Source organism: Corvus hawaiiensis, chromosome 1 (genome assembly GCF_020740725.1).
Source record: "Corvus hawaiiensis isolate bCorHaw1 chromosome 1, bCorHaw1.pri.cur, whole genome shotgun sequence".
Lineage (NCBI taxonomy): Eukaryota > Metazoa > Chordata > Aves > Passeriformes > Corvidae > Corvus > Corvus hawaiiensis.
The window spans coordinates 85,290,526-85,311,174 of NC_063213.1; the positions used below are offsets into that span (position 1 = coordinate 85,290,526).

Sequence of the window (20,649 nt, forward strand, 5' to 3'; positions counted from 1 at the left end):
ATTTCTTCCAATTTATGTTGTTCTGACCAGCCATATTTGGTATCAGAATGCATTCTGGTGTGGACCAGATTATTGATGTGTTTAGTCATATATATTGATACTTGAATTGGTTTCTTTAGAACTATTACAGAAACAATTATTTGAAGATACTTGTGTTTTAAAATCCTTGCAGGTCTGAGTAATGAACCTCCACTAATTGGTGGGCAACAGTCATTTTTGCCTGTGGAGCTAAATGTTAAGGAATGCTTGGGACTAATTCTTTGTGGCATGTGTGGGGTTTGTTTTTTCTATGTCCAAATATAACTATACAAAATTTCTTTAACTTAAATTTGTTGATGTCTTATGTTATGGCTATTGTGTTAAGTTGTTCAGGTTAACAAATGCAGTTTCTGAAGGAATCTTGAGCCCAAGATAATTTTTGCCTGATTACTCAGATTAGATGTAATCCAGCAGCAGAGGAAACTATTCAGGAAAATATTTACTGATGGTTTACTTAATAAAACACCTGCTAGATTGGAGTTGCTGCCTTTAAACAATATTGAATGAGCCCACAAGCTGATTGCTCCAAACAGCTCTAGGGTATCTTGCTGGTGGAGCTACTGGTCCTACTGTCATAACCCAGCTGAAAAATGGCCTTGTGAAGTTCATGCTCTGATGTGGTATTTTGACTTTTATGATTAATTTTATGCAAATACATGAAACCATTGTCCATCAGGATCAAGTATTAACCTACTCTGTTGAAAAATATCGAAATACTAGGAAAGTGGTTTATTTTCCCTCCATGCTGATTATCAGAGATTTGGAGTATTCTGCTCTTTGCCATTAAGTCAGCATATTCTGTGGGCTCTCAGTATTTCTGAAGCTATTATGATTTTGCTTATTTTGTGAAGGTACTTTCTAGCACTCTGAGGGTACTTTTTTACTATGGAAGTACTGTATTCTGATTTTGAAATAGTTCAAACAAATGTAATAACTGTTAAAATTGAAATCCTTGTGTGGTTCATTGAAGACTGCATTTGTGCATTGTCACTTGTGAAATTTTTCTATGGTACCCTTGTAATGGAAATAATGCTTTCTTATTGATGTTTCTACAGAGCATTTAAAATCTGCAAGATTCTTCAGGAACGTTTATACCCTGATAGTGTCATACTATTACAGAAATTGCAATTTACCATTTTGAATATTCTCAAAATCTTTTCAGGTTGGTTATCACAGCAGTGACTTTGAGTCACCATATGTGTTAGTGCTGTTAAGGTTTTACTCTAAGCAAACCTTTGTACAAATAAGGTAACTTGGGTGATGCCAAGCAAGACAAGCATACTGATGCTTGGAAATTAAATCAAGAAAGGCACAGGGAAATATCTGATGCAGGTCATAAAAAGGGATGGTTTCTTTCGGGAGTGTTCCTGTTGATTTAAAATCCCAGTGAAAGCAGATCTTGCTGCTCCTCTTCAGCTAGTGAGCTGGATCAAGTCACAGGGGTTTTTTTAATGAGACAGACTTGCCATAGGGCAGTGTGTAGCTGACAGTAAGGAAAAATGGGGCAAGTATTTAAAGGTAGTAACATCTCCCACTCCTGGCTGTGTTGCGACTGTGAATTGGCTTCCTGTAGCTGAAAAACTTCACCTTCAAAAAATTGTTCATATTTTAATGTTTTACTTTGTTTTATTCCTTATGTATATGATCCCAAGATGTGCACTTTAAGAAAGGCTCTATATTGACCTGAGTATAATTTCATATTAAATTTTCTCTGGAAAACAAAAGCCAGTGCTTTTCCAACCTCGTATTTTAGCCAACTATGCCCAGATTTGTTTGCAAAGAGCAATTAGGAGTCATTAACCTGCCATTCTAGAGCAAGGGATGAGATCTGTAGTGTCTTATACCAAATTAATTTCCAAAGAGCATGTAAGATGTGACTACAACCCAATTGTGACTGTCTTCTCCACTCTCCTGTGATGGATGTATTTCCAAAGAGTAAAACAGTAGCAATGTTGAACTAGAATAAGTGCTACTGAAATTGTGTAGCCAGGTGCCTGGCTTCTGTCCTTGACCTCTGAAGAGCAGTCTATTTATTGAGAGAACTGAGATTAGGGAACTAAGTTTTTGTCATTCTCGTTTCAGTACTCTGGTTGTGGGAATGTTTCATAATGTTTCATTTGTTACAGAAAACATTATGAAACCTAATGAGAAAAGATGAAAACTGCTTGATTTGGTTTGATTTGATGAATTGTATTGTATTACTTCTATGAGCAAGATGAAGGTTTGCTTGTTTTAGAAGCAGTGCTTAATGTTTATTATTCTTCCTACTTGACTTAAAAAGCAAACATAAGGAAAAAAACAACATGGTTGAAAAAATTACCTTGATACTGAATGAGAATTCAGCAGTCAAGTCAAACTCCTTCACTACTATCCCATGTACAAACCCACTACAGACAGCAGAAAGGAGGTTTTTTCCAAGGGTATGGAGGCTGCAAGCTTGGGTAGGACCTGGCATCATGGATGACTGGGGGATAGTACTATCACCCTATATGGGTTCATTATCCCAAGATATGGAAAATGCTTATGTAATGCTGTTTTCTTCCCCTTGTAGTTTGAGTTTGAAAGTTACTGCTCACTGGAGGGTTGGTAACACTCTGGTGTTTCTACAGGGAAATAGCATCAGGGGAGCCTGCCCAAGGGAAAGGTAGATGTGGTTAATATACTCAGCTTCTCAAAGTTATGCTTCTTGCTCATGAAGAGCAAATAGAAATGGTTGTTCTTATTATTTATCAGGAAAGTGTAATGGAGAAGAGTAACTGAAATTGGATCAAACCAGCCTTTCTTGTCATCTGAAATGATACATAAATTTAGGTAGAACTATTTCTCTGTGCCTTAGTACATCAGACTTTCCTTGCTTTTAAAAACTTTTCTCTGCCTTTTTAGTTGGCTCACTTTTAATTTGATTCCAAATTGTTTTTTTCAATCTGATTAAATCTGGACATTTTCTCTTACAGAAGAACCCACTGTATTTAGCAATATTTTCTGTGCCATTACAAAGTGTAAAGATGGATTAACGAGTCACTTGCTTCTCACAGTCTTTGAAGGGATTGCTGTGGTTCAAGATCATTATCAGGTCTGAATGATTCCCTCACCTACAAGTGTACTTTGCAACATGCATTAAACTTTGGATACTAATGAAAGTTTCCTTTTTTTCCCCACTGCCTGAATGACAAGTCCCCACAGTGGCTGTACAAAACTGAGGTTTATATAGGTATGGCTCTGATGATTTTGACAGAGATACCCAGAAAAAAAAAATATTGGGGAGCTTTACAAGTTAGTATGATTTAGAATTATTAGAATTCCTATAACTAGAATAATTGGATTGTCAGTCAATATCAAACACCAGCCCATTTTTAATTTCTTTATATTTTGTCATACTGTTAATTTAATGAGTTATAGTACATTTATACTTTAAATCTTCACAGGAACGTTTATGAAATTAAACTAGATACAAATAAACTTATTGGACAGACTAATTCCAGCTAAAATGGAAGTTGTGATTACCAGCTAGGTTCAGTCTGTTTTCCTTTAACATGAAATTGCCAGCAGGTGAGAGTAATATTTGGCATATAGAGACTCCTCGAGTTGGAAGCAGACCTTTGGATAGGACACACATTTGTGCACACAGACAAAATACTAAAGTCATGATTTTTAGTATAGAATTTGCCTTCGCTTTAAATAACTCTGCTGCTTTGTCTACCTGGACATTTTCCTGATATGAACAGCAATGTGTTAAAGTAAACAGATGACAAGTGGCCTCACTCATATCTCAAAGCAGACTGTTGCAGACCAAATGCATTTCTGTAGTCACCACACTTCTATGACCTACTTCTGCAAATATTAAAAAAGCCTCATAAAATCAAAAATGTAAATATTCAGGAGAAAATATGAAAGTGCATACTACGCAGAGCATAATGCATGAAAAACTTTGGATATGAGTATCCAGATATTTCGCTTTGTTGAATAGAAACTGATGTTGTTCAAAACAATTTTTTTTGGAAAAAGATAAAATTTGTCAGCCTAAAATAAAAAATAAAAAAGAAAAACTAATTTCATTTCAAAAGAAATTTAAAAACGTTGACATTTCTATTAGTGGATGAATCTCCTTGACAGGCTAGCTCAAATTCCCAATTTGATTGTTTCCCAAACTCAAATATTTGAAAATTCCTTGATTCTTGAAAACTTTTCATCCAGTTTCAATTAATCATATGATGAGTAAGAGAGTATTACCTTACCCGTATTCTCATTTGAAAATATGAATCATCTTGTTGCCAAGAGTTGCTACTTCAAGGTGTAGCACAGTCTCATGAATTTACTAACCATGGGATCACTGTATTTTGCAGAATGTTGGAAGATATTGGCCTGTTTTCAACAAGGGGGACTGTGAGAGTATGGCACATATAAACCAAAAGCTTTCCAATACTTTGGAGAGCTTTGTGGGAGCCCTGCAGAATACCAGCAGTGACAGCTGTGAATGCCAGCTAATGTTGGGAAACATCCAGAGACGACTGCAAATGTAAAGCCTTTTACGTTTTGGTACTCCAAATGGTTCTTCATCATTAGTGATGTTATTCTGTACATATGTCTGTGTTCTAAATTAAGTAATTACAGGAGAAATACTGTCTTTTTAAGCTTTGTTCATTTAACTGAAAACTGAGTGGATAAAATGTACAAATTAGTTAAGTACTTTAGAAAAATTCTGAATATTTCTAAAAGCCCTTACATTTTTTGCTGAGCACTTGCAGCAGATCTTGCTGCTCTACCAGCCGAATGCTTTGTATCACAATTAAGAAAATTTTCAATTTCCTGTGACTTCAGTTAGGTCAAAGTTTTGATATTTAATTTTTTTTTAATATTTCTTTTGATATGGCTTGTCCTCTCAATAGCTGAACGTCTTTTTGCAAAATAGTAAGCATTCAGATCAGTTCAGCAGTTCAAAGAGTCAGAAACACAGTATGGTGTTTGTAAACGGAAGGAATTGAACTCCAGATGATTTCTGATAGTTGCTATTTGCTGGAGGAAAACCATTAGATTTTAAGTAAAGCTGCTACTACAGAGTATTTCAAACTTGCAGTCAGCTAGAAGTAGACATTGTTATAATTGTTGCTATACTAGTTCATCTGTTGGATTGTTTTCATAATGGGCTTGAATGCTGTCTGTGAATTGCAGTAATAATACAGAAGAACTTGAGCCTAGATGCTGCTCCTAAGGACCATGAGCTCATGTCCAGTTTCAAAGAGAAAATCATATCTGATGTGTGCATACTCTTTATTACTTAAATTATAATTAGATAGACTTTTTTCATCCTGAACCGCAGTGATTTGTATCCCTAGATTTTAAAAATGTGTGTTCAGTAAGAAACATGGAAGTGAGATATTGCTAGACCTGTCTTTCTTCATAAGCTACTGTTTGCTAGAGCCCTTAGCCATTGTGGGACTCTCTGTATCTCTACATATATATATATAGAGAGAGATATACATGTGTATCTCTACATATGCAGTCTCATTTAGGCATGAAGTATGATGACCACTGCACCATATAAATACAGCAAGAGAAGGTCTTTAGAGGTGCTGGCTGCATGCTCAGTGTGTGCACACAGAGCGTGATGGGACCCTATTGTCACATTTAGTGTCTGTTTTCCTATTTGTGTTAGTCTTTATACATCGAATTGCCAATGGCCTAGTTCTGATAACTTGTGAAACTAAGGCTATCATTCCAGGGTGACTGAAAATTTGGAGCTACAATTGCCGGAAAATCCAGCGGCAGCTTTCCTCAGCAATTTTAATCTCGTGAATGGTGGGTTCCACTTTTCTTCACTTTTATTAGTCCCTGTTGTGTAATTTTGTAGAACAATAATTGCTTCTTTGTCCTTTTAAATTAAAAGGGACACTGTTTATGGAGACTATTGACAAGGCAGTATTGTCACTCACAGTGAATTGAACGAAAAGGATACAATCTGTAGGAAATTTAATTAAGCAAATTGGTTAGCAAAGCTGTTAGTACTATTTTCCTTCTCTTCCAGATGTGAAAGTCAAAGATTTTGTGCAGAATATTACTCAGTTGAGGCTGGACATTGGTTCTTCTGTCAATATTTCTGAAGAAACTGTCAATACCCTCTTGGAAGCCAGTGTCTCTCATTCAGAGGTAAAAGATCAAAAAGTGTCAGATTAATGGATCAACCTATAGCATGATGTGCCAGCTGAAGCAAAACAAGCCATGTTGCTTGTGTGGAATCTTATATTTTCACTTATCACTTCCATGTGATATACTTTGTGAGTTTTAGGACTTTAAAATAATAATGTGATGCATTAAGAGATCAATTTATAGCACTATTCCTCTGGTCTAAGTGGCACTGCTTCATTACTTTCAGCAAAGTTTTACCCTCTTGCGCTGTCACAGAATTGGAGCTTCTCTGTCTTGGTATTGTAGAAAAGATGGGGGTTTCTGGAGATATCATTTTGTACATTACAACCTCTGGTCCTTGCAGTATAGAGTTTTCTTACGCAATTTTTAAAAAATTCCTGTGTGTGTTCCTCACTCTTCTTACATTATCTTACCACTGTCTTGCTTTACTTTCACTTTGAGTTGTTTACTCTTGAGTATTTTAAGATTTCTGCGTGAAAGGCTGTGTGTTACCATTGCTGTTTCTGTGATCCCAGTGATCAGTCAAAATCATGAGAAATGCCACGTGACTGACAGGTTGTCTCTGTGGCGAGTGTCAGTACGACTGTTAAGAGCTGAGGGTACATTTGGCGCAAACCGATCAGCTCAGTCAAGCAGCCACTGGGTGTCAGTGATGCTCCACTTGCAGAAACCATCGCAAGATCTCTGTGAAAAGTGCAGCATTAAAAAGTCGGTTCAGACCATCATAACTACTTATAGATGATTTGTTCTTCTGCTTCTGCGGCAGTGTGACTGCCTTTATTGTTAGCTTGTTATTGTGATACTACTAAATGGTAATGAGAGAAGTAATCTGAAAGCAATTCAGTTAAATGGGATTCAGTGCACCTTTGATGCTTTGGAATAACAATGCTAATTGGCTGAATTGTAAAATTACTTTCCATCCTTACTTTTTGCCAGCCATATGTAGAGCTTAGATATATACACACGTCTCACATTTGAATAACTATACAGAATTGTTTGTTTGCTTGGTGCTTTAATTGTCCCCCAGTCCAACTAGAGCATTAGAAAGCCTATGTCTCTTACTGATTAGGAAAGCTGCACAAGTACTTTTTAGAGCTATATTTTAGGCATTCCTATTATGTTTATTGTCTATACAGCCACTTTCTAATAACCTTAATGGTAGCTATAGGCCCATTGTAGCCCTATATTTCTGTGATTATATACTACTACTGTGCTTGTCTCTGGAATGGTAAGAGTAAGCCTGGGAATTTTTTGTGCTTACTGTACTTATAATTTCTGGCTTGATGTTATGTGCTGTCCATGCTCATTTCCATGTGGTGAAGTGATTTGAAATGGCTTAAAACCTGTAACTGGAAGACTATAAGCATTTATTTACTGAATGTAGGAGTTTGGGTTAGCTCTGGTACTCAGAAAGCTGCAAGGAAAGTTCAGAGGAACTTAGGCGGTAAAACACAGAATGGTTTAAAACTGCACTGAAATGGTGATATTCATGCGAGGCACAAGGAATTAAATTTCAAATTGTGTCTCAGTCAAATTTCCTCCCCAGAAAGAAGTCCAAATCAGTATCATCGTGCTCTGCTCACAGAATTATGTTCATATTCTGTTCCTTGAATGCACAGAAAAAAAAAAGAATATTTAAAAACATAGGAAATCTTTTAGCATCAAAAAGGCAAAATTCTGTTCCAGAATAAAAATCAAAAAGTCAAGTTATGAAATTGGAAAATAAAATGCTCAGAGAAATTAAGGAGTTCAATTGCATATCCTGACTATCTTGCAGATCCTCTCCCTGACTGGGTACTCTTAACCAGCAAGCGATGCATTCAGTGGAGGCAGTAGAGACAGGTCCTGTCCTAAGCAGTACAATGGAGCCCTGTATTTTGGCTCCTACAGTCTCCTACAAAAACTTGTAATTTTCTGGACTTGTTGAGAATGGGTAGCTAAGAACTCCTGAGATACCTGGACTTTGAGCACTTGCCATTATCCAAGATGTTTTTATTATAGTCTCACCCACGGTCTGTTTAGGCATTTGTGCCTTCATCTGCTATTAAATAACACTTTAAAGCAGTGTTTAACTGAGAAATGTGAGCTGGCTCAGAATGGACATTGTGCCAAATAGGCATCCCCAAGTGTTAAATTGGTGTGTTCTTTGAAAGAAGGAAGGACCACGTTGTTTGATTTTAGTGATTCATATCCCTAGATTTTGATCTTCAGGTGTTTCTGCAGCAGAGGTGCATATCTGATAGAAGGAATGTATTCAGCATTGTAAATATGCCTGCTTATGGTATGAATGCTCAAGAATGAATGATTGATCTGTGAAAAATGAAAGCAAATCCTTGTAAGAAATACACTTCATCTTTTTATATGCACATGGAGTCTAAAGTAAGAACACACCAATCTGATATAAAGCTGTACGGTTTCTTATTTCAGGTCTGTCTGTGCCTGCAAATTGTCATGTTACTGTGACACAATTTTCACTTTATTGACTATAAAAAAAGGTGATGCATTTCAGGGAGAAAAAAAATTTAATACTTATATATTGTGATAGGTCCTTTACAGTGCCTTTGTGGTAGCTTTAACTGGAAGATGTGATGAAGAAGTACTTAGCCTGCTGCTAAAGCTGCCTGAAAACAGTAGAAGTTCCCTGGTAGCGGAAGAATTATGTTCTTTACCAGCACTGGACTTGTATACCACGTTTGTATTGATTATACAAAATTTGAATGTACGTCACATCATTTACAAGGTAGGATGCTTTCTTTTGAAGGTAATATTAAACATACAGAGAGATAGATTAATAGTTCTACTATTTCTTCATGTATTCTTTCTCCATGAAAGCAAACAGTGGACATATGGCATTTTTTGTCTTTATTTAGTTCCCCAGAATACAACAGTTGAAGAATGGGGCTGATAGATGCTACTGCATTCAATTTCTTGCTTCCCCATGAAAATTATCACTGAGGAGTTAATTATGAAAGCTTTACAGAGAACACAGGAAGTCGAAGACATAATAAAATTATTCTTTAGCAGAGTTTGACGTTCATGCAATTAGTCACTTCATTATTTGTAGGAGTGGAAGACTGATCTGACAACATTTGAACTAAAACCAGTATAGGAGCTCACATCACAAGAATGACAAAGCTATTTTCCAGGAAGAATTTGCACTGTGGATGCAAAAGTCTGTAGCACAACTGTATTAACTGTACAATTGTAGATAATCTGGGATCTAGTATGAGTATTCAGCGAGATAATGGTTTTATCTCTAAGGACAGAATTACTGAATGGGATAGTTAGAAGACATTTCAGTTCTTTTGGGGGTAATTGATTGACAGAAGATAAATGTAAGCATGAATATCTGATATATAGTTATAACATTGTGAGGAAGAATAATTTTTTCTAAAGCCGTAGATGTCTGGTTCTATTCTGGATGCTGCATGCTCAGTTAAGCAGGTTAGACATAGAATCTTAAAAGAAGACAATTTCCCAGAATAGGTAAAGATACCAGAGGGAAAAGAAAAGATTTTTACTTCCTGAATTATTTGCAAACCTAGAAGGAAAAAAAATAGAAGAAAATAAACCAGTTCTTGCTCTGATGTGTGTTTCTGCTGAACTCTACAGAAACCTAATCAAGTCTTAGCAAAGAATAAAAAATGTTGTCAGCTCATCCTAAATGATAATGGAAATTCTGCTACTTTTTAGCCAAATAAGATTTTTTTTTATAGGTGATTTTCAAATCTTAATTTTTTTTTTTTTTACTATTATAAAAAATAATAAAGTAATAATAAGTAAAAGCAGATGAAGGCTGAGAAGAAAATCAAGCACAGACATTATAGTACGAAGACAGAGGTAGATAAAGTAAAGATAATCAGAGGAAGAACTGAAACTATATAGTGAGATTGTAGTGGTTTTATTATTTTGCATAGGCAGGTAACAATGAATCAGTTTATATTATTGTTTCATCTAACTAATCCACAAAAGCAAAGGGAACTGAGAGAAAATCCATAATGATGAATTTGCATGGTGGAAATAGCAAACAGCCAATTGAACTTAGGTCAAGTAGGTAATAAAATGCACACAGTTATTTTGGGTATGAAAAATTCAAAGGCAGGAAGAGTGTGTCAGGAAAGTTAGTTACTTTAGGAGTCATATTAAGCAATAAAAGTGCTTTCTAGATTTAATTTAACTTATAAATTATTTTAAAAATATGAAATTGTTGCATTGAACATCCTTAAACTGGTGAAGGAAAAGTTTCCATTTACAGTTAATTCTAAGGGGATAGAATGTTGCAGATCCTATTAGCATCTTGGGTTGGAGAGCTCTCTTCAGCTTGGCAAGTGTAAACATGTCCTCTGCATATTAATTCATGATTTGTCATAAGCCAGTTCTAACATTACATTATAGAGAGCTTCTCTTCAGCTTAATCTGAGAGCAACTGGGGAGTTATATCAAAAGGAGTTTTGTTTAACATGGTTTGTAGGAACATTATATAATCAGTTTTAGAATAAAGATGAATAATTTTGAATGTTTCATTGAAAGGTTAGCATTTGTTTCTAACTGGAATTTACTGTGGTGATTTTTTCCCTTCTTTTCCAAGGTCCAGATACCAGCTGAGATAGGCAATGTATTAAATATGCTACTGGATGTGGTTTCTAGTATCAGTTCACTTCTCAATAAAGTCCACCATGTCATGGAAAAACTTCCAGTGCTCCTCCAAGGAATTCAAAATATTGGTATGCTCGACATCTCCACATTGCAGCAGGTATGGGTAGGATGTCAATATGCAAAATTAATTCCCATTCTGAGGTGATTTGGTAGGGATATGTGCTTAGTAAGGAGGCACACTAATAGAAGTGATTTCCTAGAAAGTTGGGAACTTAGAGAAGAATCCATAAACCCTAACAAGATTCATTTGGTCTCTTTCGAGCAGTCTGGTAATTCTGAGACTATTGATATGTCGGGGGTTTTTTGTTAACTTATGAGATCATAGTCTAAGTTACTTCAGTGTTTGTCAACTGACTAACATTATGGTCTATTATCTGTGACTTGGAGATAGCTAGCCAGGTCTTTTCTGCTAACAGCGTTTGCATGGGGTTTTTTTATGAGCAGACTATTATTTTGTTTACAAGAAATAGCTTAGCTTTTTTTAAAGGATATGATTTCAAGACAGAATATGCAGTTCTTGTATCTACCACGTGTTTCTGTTTGTGTCACCTAAAGGGTTTGTGCGATAGTTCTGCTTGGCAGACATTCAAAAAAAAAGAAAAAAAGTGGCATGAGGTGTGAGTGAGGGTATCTCTTTTGTCCCTGCCTTGAAGGGCAGGTGTATGCACACCTACACAGCCAGCACCGTGGTGAATCTAGTGTTAAATGAATCATCAGAAAGATTTCTGTTTCTAAGCAGGTTCTGATTCCATAGGAAGACCTGCTGACCCCCACGGCATTACCTTCTGGGTTTGCTGTCCTTTGTGGAAACTTGAGGATTGAATCTGGTTTAAAATTGCAAACCTTTAAAGATCCCACAGTGGTAAACGGTGCAATCTGGTTTATTGCTAGAGTACAGAGTAAAAACTGCCTTAAGCACTATTTGCCTTAGTGATATCTTTTTGAAGATCTTCTAATCTGTGTGATAGAGACATGTTGAAAAATGCTGTTCTGGTGCATCTATCAGTTTTGGTTTTGAGCCTCTCTTTTTGGGGTGGCTGCTGCAATGAACGGTGCCTTTCATCAGGTACTTGCATCTTTCCTGCTTTCCTTAAACTTTCCTTCCAGCAAATGAAATATTCTTTTCGGACTGAACTCCCAAAGTTCCTTATTTGATAGAAGAACCTCTCAAAAGGTGCTGTTAAAAAAAGTTTGCAAAGGAACAAATGGAACAGCAGAGGGCCATCTGCTCACAGTTTTAAGCTTTGCTCGATGGCCACTCCTATTATCCTGTAATACACCATAGATTTAACCTTGGCACTTTTGTTCTTTTGAGTTCTAACCTTTTTTTGACACAATCTTCATTTTCTAATGTTTCGCTAAATCCCTTTTTCTTGTGAATTTGCTGGGGTTTTTTGATCACCTAATAATTTGTAGAGGATTAAAATAATCAGTGCCTATTTCTTTTGTTAATAAATTACATTTTTGATTTCAAGGGCTCTTCTGTCTCTGTAACTTTTTTAAATTTCGAAGACTAGTAAAAGTGTGTCCTTTTTTTTTCATGTTTAACTCGATTTTTTTATACTTTCCAATAATAATTTTAGTTACTGATTATTTTTTGCTTCTTTTCTATGGTGGCCAAACTTGTGCTATTGAATAAGTGCTCCACTGAAGTGCAGATATTGCTTATACACCTCTGTCCTTAAATGTTTTCTTCTGCTTCCAAAGGAGTCCATCCTTCTGGATTTTTGTTTTCATGATAACTAAGAGCAAAGTAGTTCAAACACATAGAAAGATTTTCAGATAAAGAATGTAAATGTTTTTAAGGTAAAAATATGTGGACCTTCATCAGAAAGACATATTGTCAATTTTGAAGTTGACTAAAAAAATAATTACTTCTATAATGAAAGAAGAAATAAAGTAATTGTCAGCTATGTACAGGGATTTCTGTCTAAAAGGAAAAGTGAAAGGAAAGAAATAATTTTAATATATCTGTAAAATGTGAAGTTGAATTGAAAAGCTATACATGTTGTAATAAAAGATGATGTAAAAACTCAATATCTATCCATCAGCAGTAATTGGAATATGGAGCCACATTCTACTGTTGAAAACACGGAGTGAATGGGTAACTCCCTGAGGAAAAACACTGCTGATTTCAGTAATGACTTTTACTTGTTTTTGCTGTTTGAAATTATTTGCTTATGTTTTCATACCTAATTTTTTGGATGCTTGTCACTCATCAATAGATAAGCTGCAGGGGACTCCCTGAGTTGCTGAATGCTGTTAATTGTGAGTGGTGGCCTCACTCTGTAATCCTTCCACTAACTTGAACAAATTCTCTGTTGAACCTATCACTGCAGAACAGTCTGGGTTATAGATGTATAAAATTCTGACTTAGGTTTATTTGTGGCTACTATATTTATTCTTGTATCAAAAATGTTCTGTAACATTTTTAACTTCTCTGCGCTGCCCATATGTTTGCAGAAGACCAATCACAGTCCTCTGTTTTGATAGGTTGAATAGACTTATTTTAGTATTTGTTTTTTGCTTTATTTTTTTTATTTTATAACAGGCTCTCAGTTGCCTAAGACAGCCTAGCATCGTTTTTGCATGCTGGGTTTGGAAGAAGAAATGTGTACAGTCTTTGAGGGGAATTATGACTGATGACTCTTGTAACCTGCTCATTCTTGTCTATACCTACTAAAATGACTTTCCTAAACTTGCATTCAGCTTTATCATAAACTGCACACATTTTTGTCTCTTACATGATCAAGGATGAGTGATATACTCAGGTGACCTCCATTTTATAGCAACATCTCTTGATTTCAGTTGATAAATAACATTCTGCACTGGTTATCTTTCTATTCAATTTGATTTGAATTAGGTAATTGGTTTCTTGCCATATTGCATTCTGATCTTCTTTTCTCCTGCAATGCCTTCTGGTATTAAATGATAGGCAAATTTAGGCAATTTGCTTCTTTCAGGGCTCACAGGAATAACACTAATGACTTCTCTGTAGTCCAGTGCTTTCTTTCCTGTTAACAGGCTCCCTGCAACATTTTCTTAATGCCATTTTTTATCTGCCACTACTAATCAGCAATGGGATCAATGCTGATTAATATTTTCTAGAGCAAGAACATTAATTGGTTGTTAGAGTTCACCTGAATTTGAGACAGCATGTATCTTTTTTGGGAAGAAAGGAATTGTTCTCCCATGTAAATATGTTTTGTTGGTCAGGAATGATAATTTGAGAATGCATTAAATTCTACTTCTCAAATATTTTTTGTCTTTAATGTTCTCCATTTTAAAATTTACAGTATACCTTGCCCTAATAAACATCAGAATCAGATATCCATTATTTCCTGGATCATTATACTACTCCTTCCTGAATATATATGACTTTTTTCAGATGGTGCCATCTAAATTTGATAGGCTTCTGAAAAACTGTTCAATCAAATCAGCAGTTTTGCTGCTATCCCCCTGATTCTGTCAATTTCAGGACAAAAAAGACTTTGACCTGTTTACATTTTTTCCCAGACTTAGGAATATCTATTTCTCTGAATTTGTTTCCTTTAGCCTTCTGGTTGCATTAAATTTTGAAATATCTTTAACCTCCTTGTAGTTTTCCAGGAAAATTGCATTATTTTTTCTCTTTCTTTCTCTCTAATGTAATGATTCTGAATGTATTTTAGTTTTATGTGCAAGCTGTAGCCCAGTATGACTTTTAAGTTTCTTTTTTTAGGTAGCTGGTACTTCTATTCCATGTGAATTTATTTTTATCCATAATATTTTTTTAGGCATACAGCTGTTCAGTTAGGTCAGAAGCTCCTATGCTATGAGCTTTTTGCCTTCATTTGAAAATCCAGTTCCAGATAACCTTTTAATCTTCCATACCATCCTTCCTCTTCCATGAATTTGCTACAGTGGCTTGCTTGACTGATTACTTTGTTTGTAGGAGGTTGGTTGGTTGGATTCATCAGTCTTGATTACAGCCCTACTTTACATAGTTTAAACTAGAACAACTCGATCAAAGATAACTTTTTTTTGTTATATATTTCTCATACTTTATCAAAGCCAAATTTTAAGAAACATATCTTTTCGAGTCAGTGGATATTTAATTGAAATACAGTAAGTAGATCCAGCCTGTTAGTGGCAGTTTACTGCATAAATATTCATTATTTGAATTTCAAATTATTTTAATTTGAACTGGAATTAATTAGCAAGTTTGTGCTCTTTGACTGAAATAAGCCTCATTTATCCCTCTAGTGAAAATAGTCACTAATAAAGATTCATAACCAATTTTATACAGCATTGTGCATAAATAAAGTTTATTTCTCCAGTGAAGTCCATGCCAGCAGATTCATTCAAGGGCTGTGGATGATTGTATTATGAAATATGGGTATTATTTATTTACTATGCTCTGTGCTGAAAATGTAAGCTAAAAGTAAGATTTTGGGAGCAGCTAACACTGAGGTTTAAACGACACTTTCTAATATTCCTCCAGGATTGCTAAAGAAGCACCTGGCACTTCAGTAAATGCATTGATCAGGATAAACTGTTTCTAACAGCGCAATTTCTAAACTGTCTGTGATTATGTCTTTATGTAAAGTGCTGTACTACTTTGAAAATTGACTCTTCTCTTTAAAAAAATTCCGACAATAAAATGCTAATTTTTTTCAGTGCCGAATGTTTGTGTTTGACATATCACAGTGTTTTTTCTATTTGCCAGTTGTGGAGTCTTCAAATGATGTCTGATAGTCTAGTTATGCATTTCTTGACAAGCATCTGCAATAGTAATGAGTATCAGGCAAGCCAGTGCACTCTTCAGTTGTCCCACAGCAGCACGATGCCTTGCAGTTGTGTCCTCTTAGAGCTGTGCACCTGTACAGCCTTCTGTGAGATATCACTTACAACTGAGCACATTATCTGAAAAGGGGAGCTGCACAGAGGATGAGACTATTGTTGTTCTTCTTTCTTTTTGAATGTGGTGAATGATGGTGCTTAAGCCATAAAAGCAGGCAGATTGCTCTCTCTCCTCATTAGAAGTATGCTAGTCATGAACAAATGGCAATAATAAATGCTCGTATGACTCAAGACGTGCAAAAACTGCAAGCTCATCTAACAAGTTAAAAGACGTACTTGAAAAATAGGCTTTTAGGGCATGTGCATCTGAATAATTTTTTTTCTTATTAGCAACTGTCTTCACTGCAAACATTCATAACTAAACTGTTTTCGTTATTTCTTCTGCCTTTGTGACACAGGAATAATCTAACAGAAGAGCACATTTTGTGAAAACTGGAATCAGGGTATCTGCAGTCCAGTTGTCTTGATGTTTTCATTCCTTTTCTGCCTAACTGCTACACAGTATTTTTCAAGTTTTAGTGTAGTACATTGTGCTACTGCCTTTCATTGAGTATCCTGACAATTAATACTACGTTACCTTTCCCTGTAATAATGGTGATCAGAAGAACAGAAATGAGCACACCAGGCCCTCATCCTTATGGGCTGTTTCAACAGCCTAATTTTGTCAATCTCCTTAGATGTCAATATTGACAGAACACCAGGGCTACTCCTTGAAGCTACTTAAAGCAACTTCGATTCATCTGTATTTTTGTCCATTTGTTCTAGCTTTTACAAGGTGGGCAGTTCAGAAGTTCAGCTGTTGGATCCCTGGAGTCTGTAATCAAGGCAGTGTGTAAAGAAGAATCTTCATTTTTCAGCAATGCAAACCTTTTCATAGACATGCCCAGAATCATGGGACTTTTGGAGGACAATATGGCAAAATATGGCATTCCTGAAAACTCAAGTAAGAAAAACATCAATCACAAGTTGCAGTATGCATTCAGAGTTAAGAGACGTTTTTCCCACTTAAATGGAAATGTTTATATACCCATTGATGTCTCAGTTGATACTGACTCAGTTAACTTCAGCACAAGATGCTGATCAATAAAAATTTAGTGGCTATGAGATAATTGTGGGTGAGACAGAAGTGATTCTGGTTTTTTTCTATCTTTGCAAATAATTAAGAGTATTCCTTTCTTTGAGACATTTTTATTAACAGTTTTACAGCACTTGGTATTAAAAACATATCTTTGAGATACCAGATTGAGAATATATTGCTGCTTTCCCTTCTTCTGTAAACACAAAGCTGTGGCAATTATTGAGCAGTAAAATACGCAAACCTTCTGGATAGAACGAGTTTTTTAATGGTTGATATTCCTATTCTCTTTGTCAAGTGCTCAGAAAAATCCCTTAGCACTCATGTAGTTTCACCTTTGGTCCCTTTCCTCAATACACATTTGACTTACCCTGATTAATTTTAGTATTGTTAATGACCTTGTTAGTGCCTCAGGTGGCCCTGTGCAAGAGAAGACTACAGTGATAGAGTGTCACTAGGGGTGCCTCCATCATCTATTGGTTTCTACAGCCCAAAGTTGCTCCAGGCTTGGCTGGGATCCTTGGGAGGGAGCCAGAGCTCTGTTTTGGCCTTCTCACTTGCATGTGTGGGATGTAATGCTAAGCAGGCAGCTCTGTTTTTCTTTCCTACTGGAAGATTGAAGTCAGCTGGATGGCTGATTAGAAAGATTGTTTGGAACTTTGTCTCTTTAAAAGCTGTTTAGGCCAGAAGCACTGTTTCTTGATCTTTTTTTTCCAGAGTTCTTTTCTTTTTTTTTCAGAGTTGTCACAACTCTGGTGTGCTGTGAGACCTTTTACCACAGGACTCTGAAATATTTAAGGCATCCGTTATTTCCTACATTCCCATGAGTGGATTAATACTGTTGCCCATACTTTACAAATTTCTGCATGGGGCAATGGAAAAAAAAATTGAGGCCACAGAAACTTGATTCATACCCCTTCACAGTGATTAACTTGTATGTATTTTTTGTATACCAGCACTTCCTAGTGACTTTCTGAAGTTCACAGCAAAGCCAGAGTAGCAGGTCTTCAGTGTCCTTTAGCCTATTGACATTTCTGACCGGCCAACTTGTAGCTTCATTATTCTTTGCTATTGTTTAGCAATGATTGTTTTTAGTAATGATTGTTTAATTTAAGAAAGTAAAAATTTGGGTAAAGAACTAGCCTTTCTTAATGAAATATTTCTGACACATCTTTCTTTCACTTTCTTTCAGGAGTTTAAATGGTTTTGGCCTAGTTTTCCATTATGTAAAAGGATTTGTCTTCCTTGAGGAGTTAATGACATCATTTAGTATTTCTTCAGAGCACTAGAAATGGGATACTTTGATACCACTTGTAAGAAATAATAAAACCCCCCAAAAACATCAGCTGGGCATAAAAATCTGCATGTTTCTAATAGGAAACTGATTGCCTTTACATGAGTACAAATGCAGTGGGATACCTTTGAAACTGTTCCTTAGATCCTAGTTCTGAAGGACATACACCCTAATGTATTAATAGCCCCATGTGATGTAGGAATACGGGTTTTTATTAAAGAATGGAAAAGACAATTGATTAGATGTTTCAAATCAAGAAGTTAAGTGTCCTGAAAATTTTTTGCCTGCCTTTTTGGTAGGCTTTTATAAGATTATACAAAAAGAAAAGTCAGTATTTGTGAAGGATTTTGTATATTCCTACTTCTTTCTTATATAGGAACCCAAAGCTGAAGAACAATGGCAGGTGTGGAAGGGGATTTTTTTCTTTTAATTCTTCCCTCTAAATTCAATTTTGTGGGAAGAAGGTTCACATATGTCCTTCTTCTCTAACAGGCACTAATATGATTTTAGGATAGATGGGATTCACAGGCTGCTTTTCAGAAATGCAAGGAGCTCTGGCTTCTGATTTTTTTTTCCTGTTCAGTGTTTAGAGTTCTTCATCCTCAACACTATCATAGACTGTGGTTAAAGAATTTCTGTAGGGGCCTATACTGATTGTTTAGTGGTAGTTGGATGGTGTTGTTACCAAAATACTGGCAACAGTATTTGGCATGGTGCTGTGGTAGACTCTAAAATAAGACTCAAGCTTTTCTTTGAATAAAAAAATTCCAATCTCACCTGTGTTGTCCATCTTAAATTCGAGCCTGTCTTTGTTTTTGCAGCTCCTTTTTGCTTGAAGCTTTATCAGGAGATTTTGCAGGCTCCTAATGGGGCTTTGCTATGGACTTTCCTGAAACCTTTATTACATGGGAAGATACTGTACAATTCAAACATCAACATGATTAACCTGGTGATGGAGAAGGTGAGTATCAAAAAACCCCACTATTTCTGTGTATTGATTTTGTCTTTGTACTTGGTTTTAAAGGTCCGCTTCTTCCAGGGTAGGAAGAAGCAATTGGATAATTACCTTTCAGAAACATAGATCCAATCTGCCCCCTGAGGTCTCACCTGTTTCCCACTTTAAACTTAATGCTTCTCTTAACTTTTATCCTACTTGTTACAGTGGTTCCAACTCAGTGTGAAAAGCAGAATTTTGCCCAAAGTCCTTTAAACCATGAATAGAAAGATTAAATGGAACACATTAGCAAAAGTGTCATGGGAATCATACTGAATCAAGGTGTAGGGTGCAGGTATTCTAGGCAAGCTTTTGCCTTCAACATTTTCTTATGGGAAATGGGAACTGTAATGGGGCATCATAGAGACCTGGGGAAGGGATGCTCCAGAGAAAAAAGCCTGTTCTTAGGGAGTCACTGAGCTGAATTAAAAAAAAAAAAAGAAGAAATCTTCAGTTCATCCTTCCTGATTGTTTCTAACACCAGTATCTGAGTGACCAGTCATAACTGAGGTGCTCTATGTGTGGATGCTGATGATGGTATTCAAGAGTTTTACTGTCTCTGCAGTTCTGTTATGGCTGCTATTCTGTCTTGAGTGTGATTATTGACAGTGACATGTTTCTTCATGCCTAGATTAGAGGCACTTCTGTAAGAGAAGGGTTTATGACTTGTTTTAGATTTCTCTGCAAATTTTGCATTGATCTAAATATATGGCTTTTACCCTGCAATATTAGTTATTGCAAGAATGACAATTTGGATTAATTTAAAATCTGGACAAAAACAATTGCTGCTTATAAGTGGTACACAAAAAGACCATAGTAACTTTAAATACGATGGTAACGATATTCTCTGTAAATTGAAAACTTTGTGGTATTCTGATTTGTGTTCTAAAAAATAGTAAAAAACTAAGTCCAAAACCCCATTCTAGATAGCAGATAATAGATAACTTTATAGTTTCTGTTCTGAATTGGAAAAAAGATATTGAGTGATTTCATATTTTGCAGTTAAATAACTTAATTTGAGGAACAGGTTATCACTCTGGAGTACAGTATGATTAATTTAAAATTTTTAGTCAGTTAGAAATGAAGCTGCTCTTGATGTTTATAGATGGAAATTCTACAAAGACAAGTTGTAAGAAATGATAAATATTACATATCTTTTTGAAATTATATTCTGTGTTACAATGACATTTAGAATACAGCACTTAAAACATTTCCCCATTATTTTGCCAATTAATATGCCAAACCTCCATTCTTAAAAGCATCTGTAAGAAAGATGAATATCTTCACACACAGTATGTTCCCCCATAGACCTTTAGTGAAATCTGGACTGAGTAATACAGTTCAGGAAGAAGTTAGCTTGTGGGTTGGTTTTTTGGATTTATTGGTTTGTTGGTTGGCTGATTGGGATTTTTTTTTGGGGTGGGGTTTAATGCTCTGGAACAATAAGAAGATCCTGGTAGAAGCTCTCATTCTCATTATATATTCTCAGGCTCACAGAAGTTCCACCAGCTTATTCAGAAATCTGTATAAATACACTCTTTCCCCTCTTCCCAGTCCTGCAAATCTAACAAGCAGTTATGAATGGGGATCTGTTTATGTGTAAAT

At 35.8% G+C, this 20,649-nt stretch overlaps 1 protein-coding gene across 1 annotated transcript in view; it reads left to right on the top strand.

Moving 5' to 3' along the window:
- ABCA13 (ATP binding cassette subfamily A member 13) overlaps positions 1-20,649 on the top strand; it is a 175,497-nt gene that overhangs the window by 30,673 nt on the left and 124,175 nt on the right. Inside the window, exons 12-20 of the mRNA XM_048321455.1 lie at positions 1,095-1,201; positions 2,994-3,112; positions 4,383-4,555; positions 5,759-5,835; positions 6,062-6,183; positions 8,729-8,923; positions 10,772-10,936; positions 16,447-16,624; positions 18,872-19,011. Of these exons, the coding sequence (XP_048177412.1) occupies positions 1,095-1,201; positions 2,994-3,112; positions 4,383-4,555; positions 5,759-5,835; positions 6,062-6,183; positions 8,729-8,923; positions 10,772-10,936; positions 16,447-16,624; positions 18,872-19,011 (1,276 nt within the window). The remainder of the gene's footprint in view (positions 1-1,094; positions 1,202-2,993; positions 3,113-4,382; positions 4,556-5,758; positions 5,836-6,061; positions 6,184-8,728; positions 8,924-10,771; positions 10,937-16,446; positions 16,625-18,871; positions 19,012-20,649) is intronic.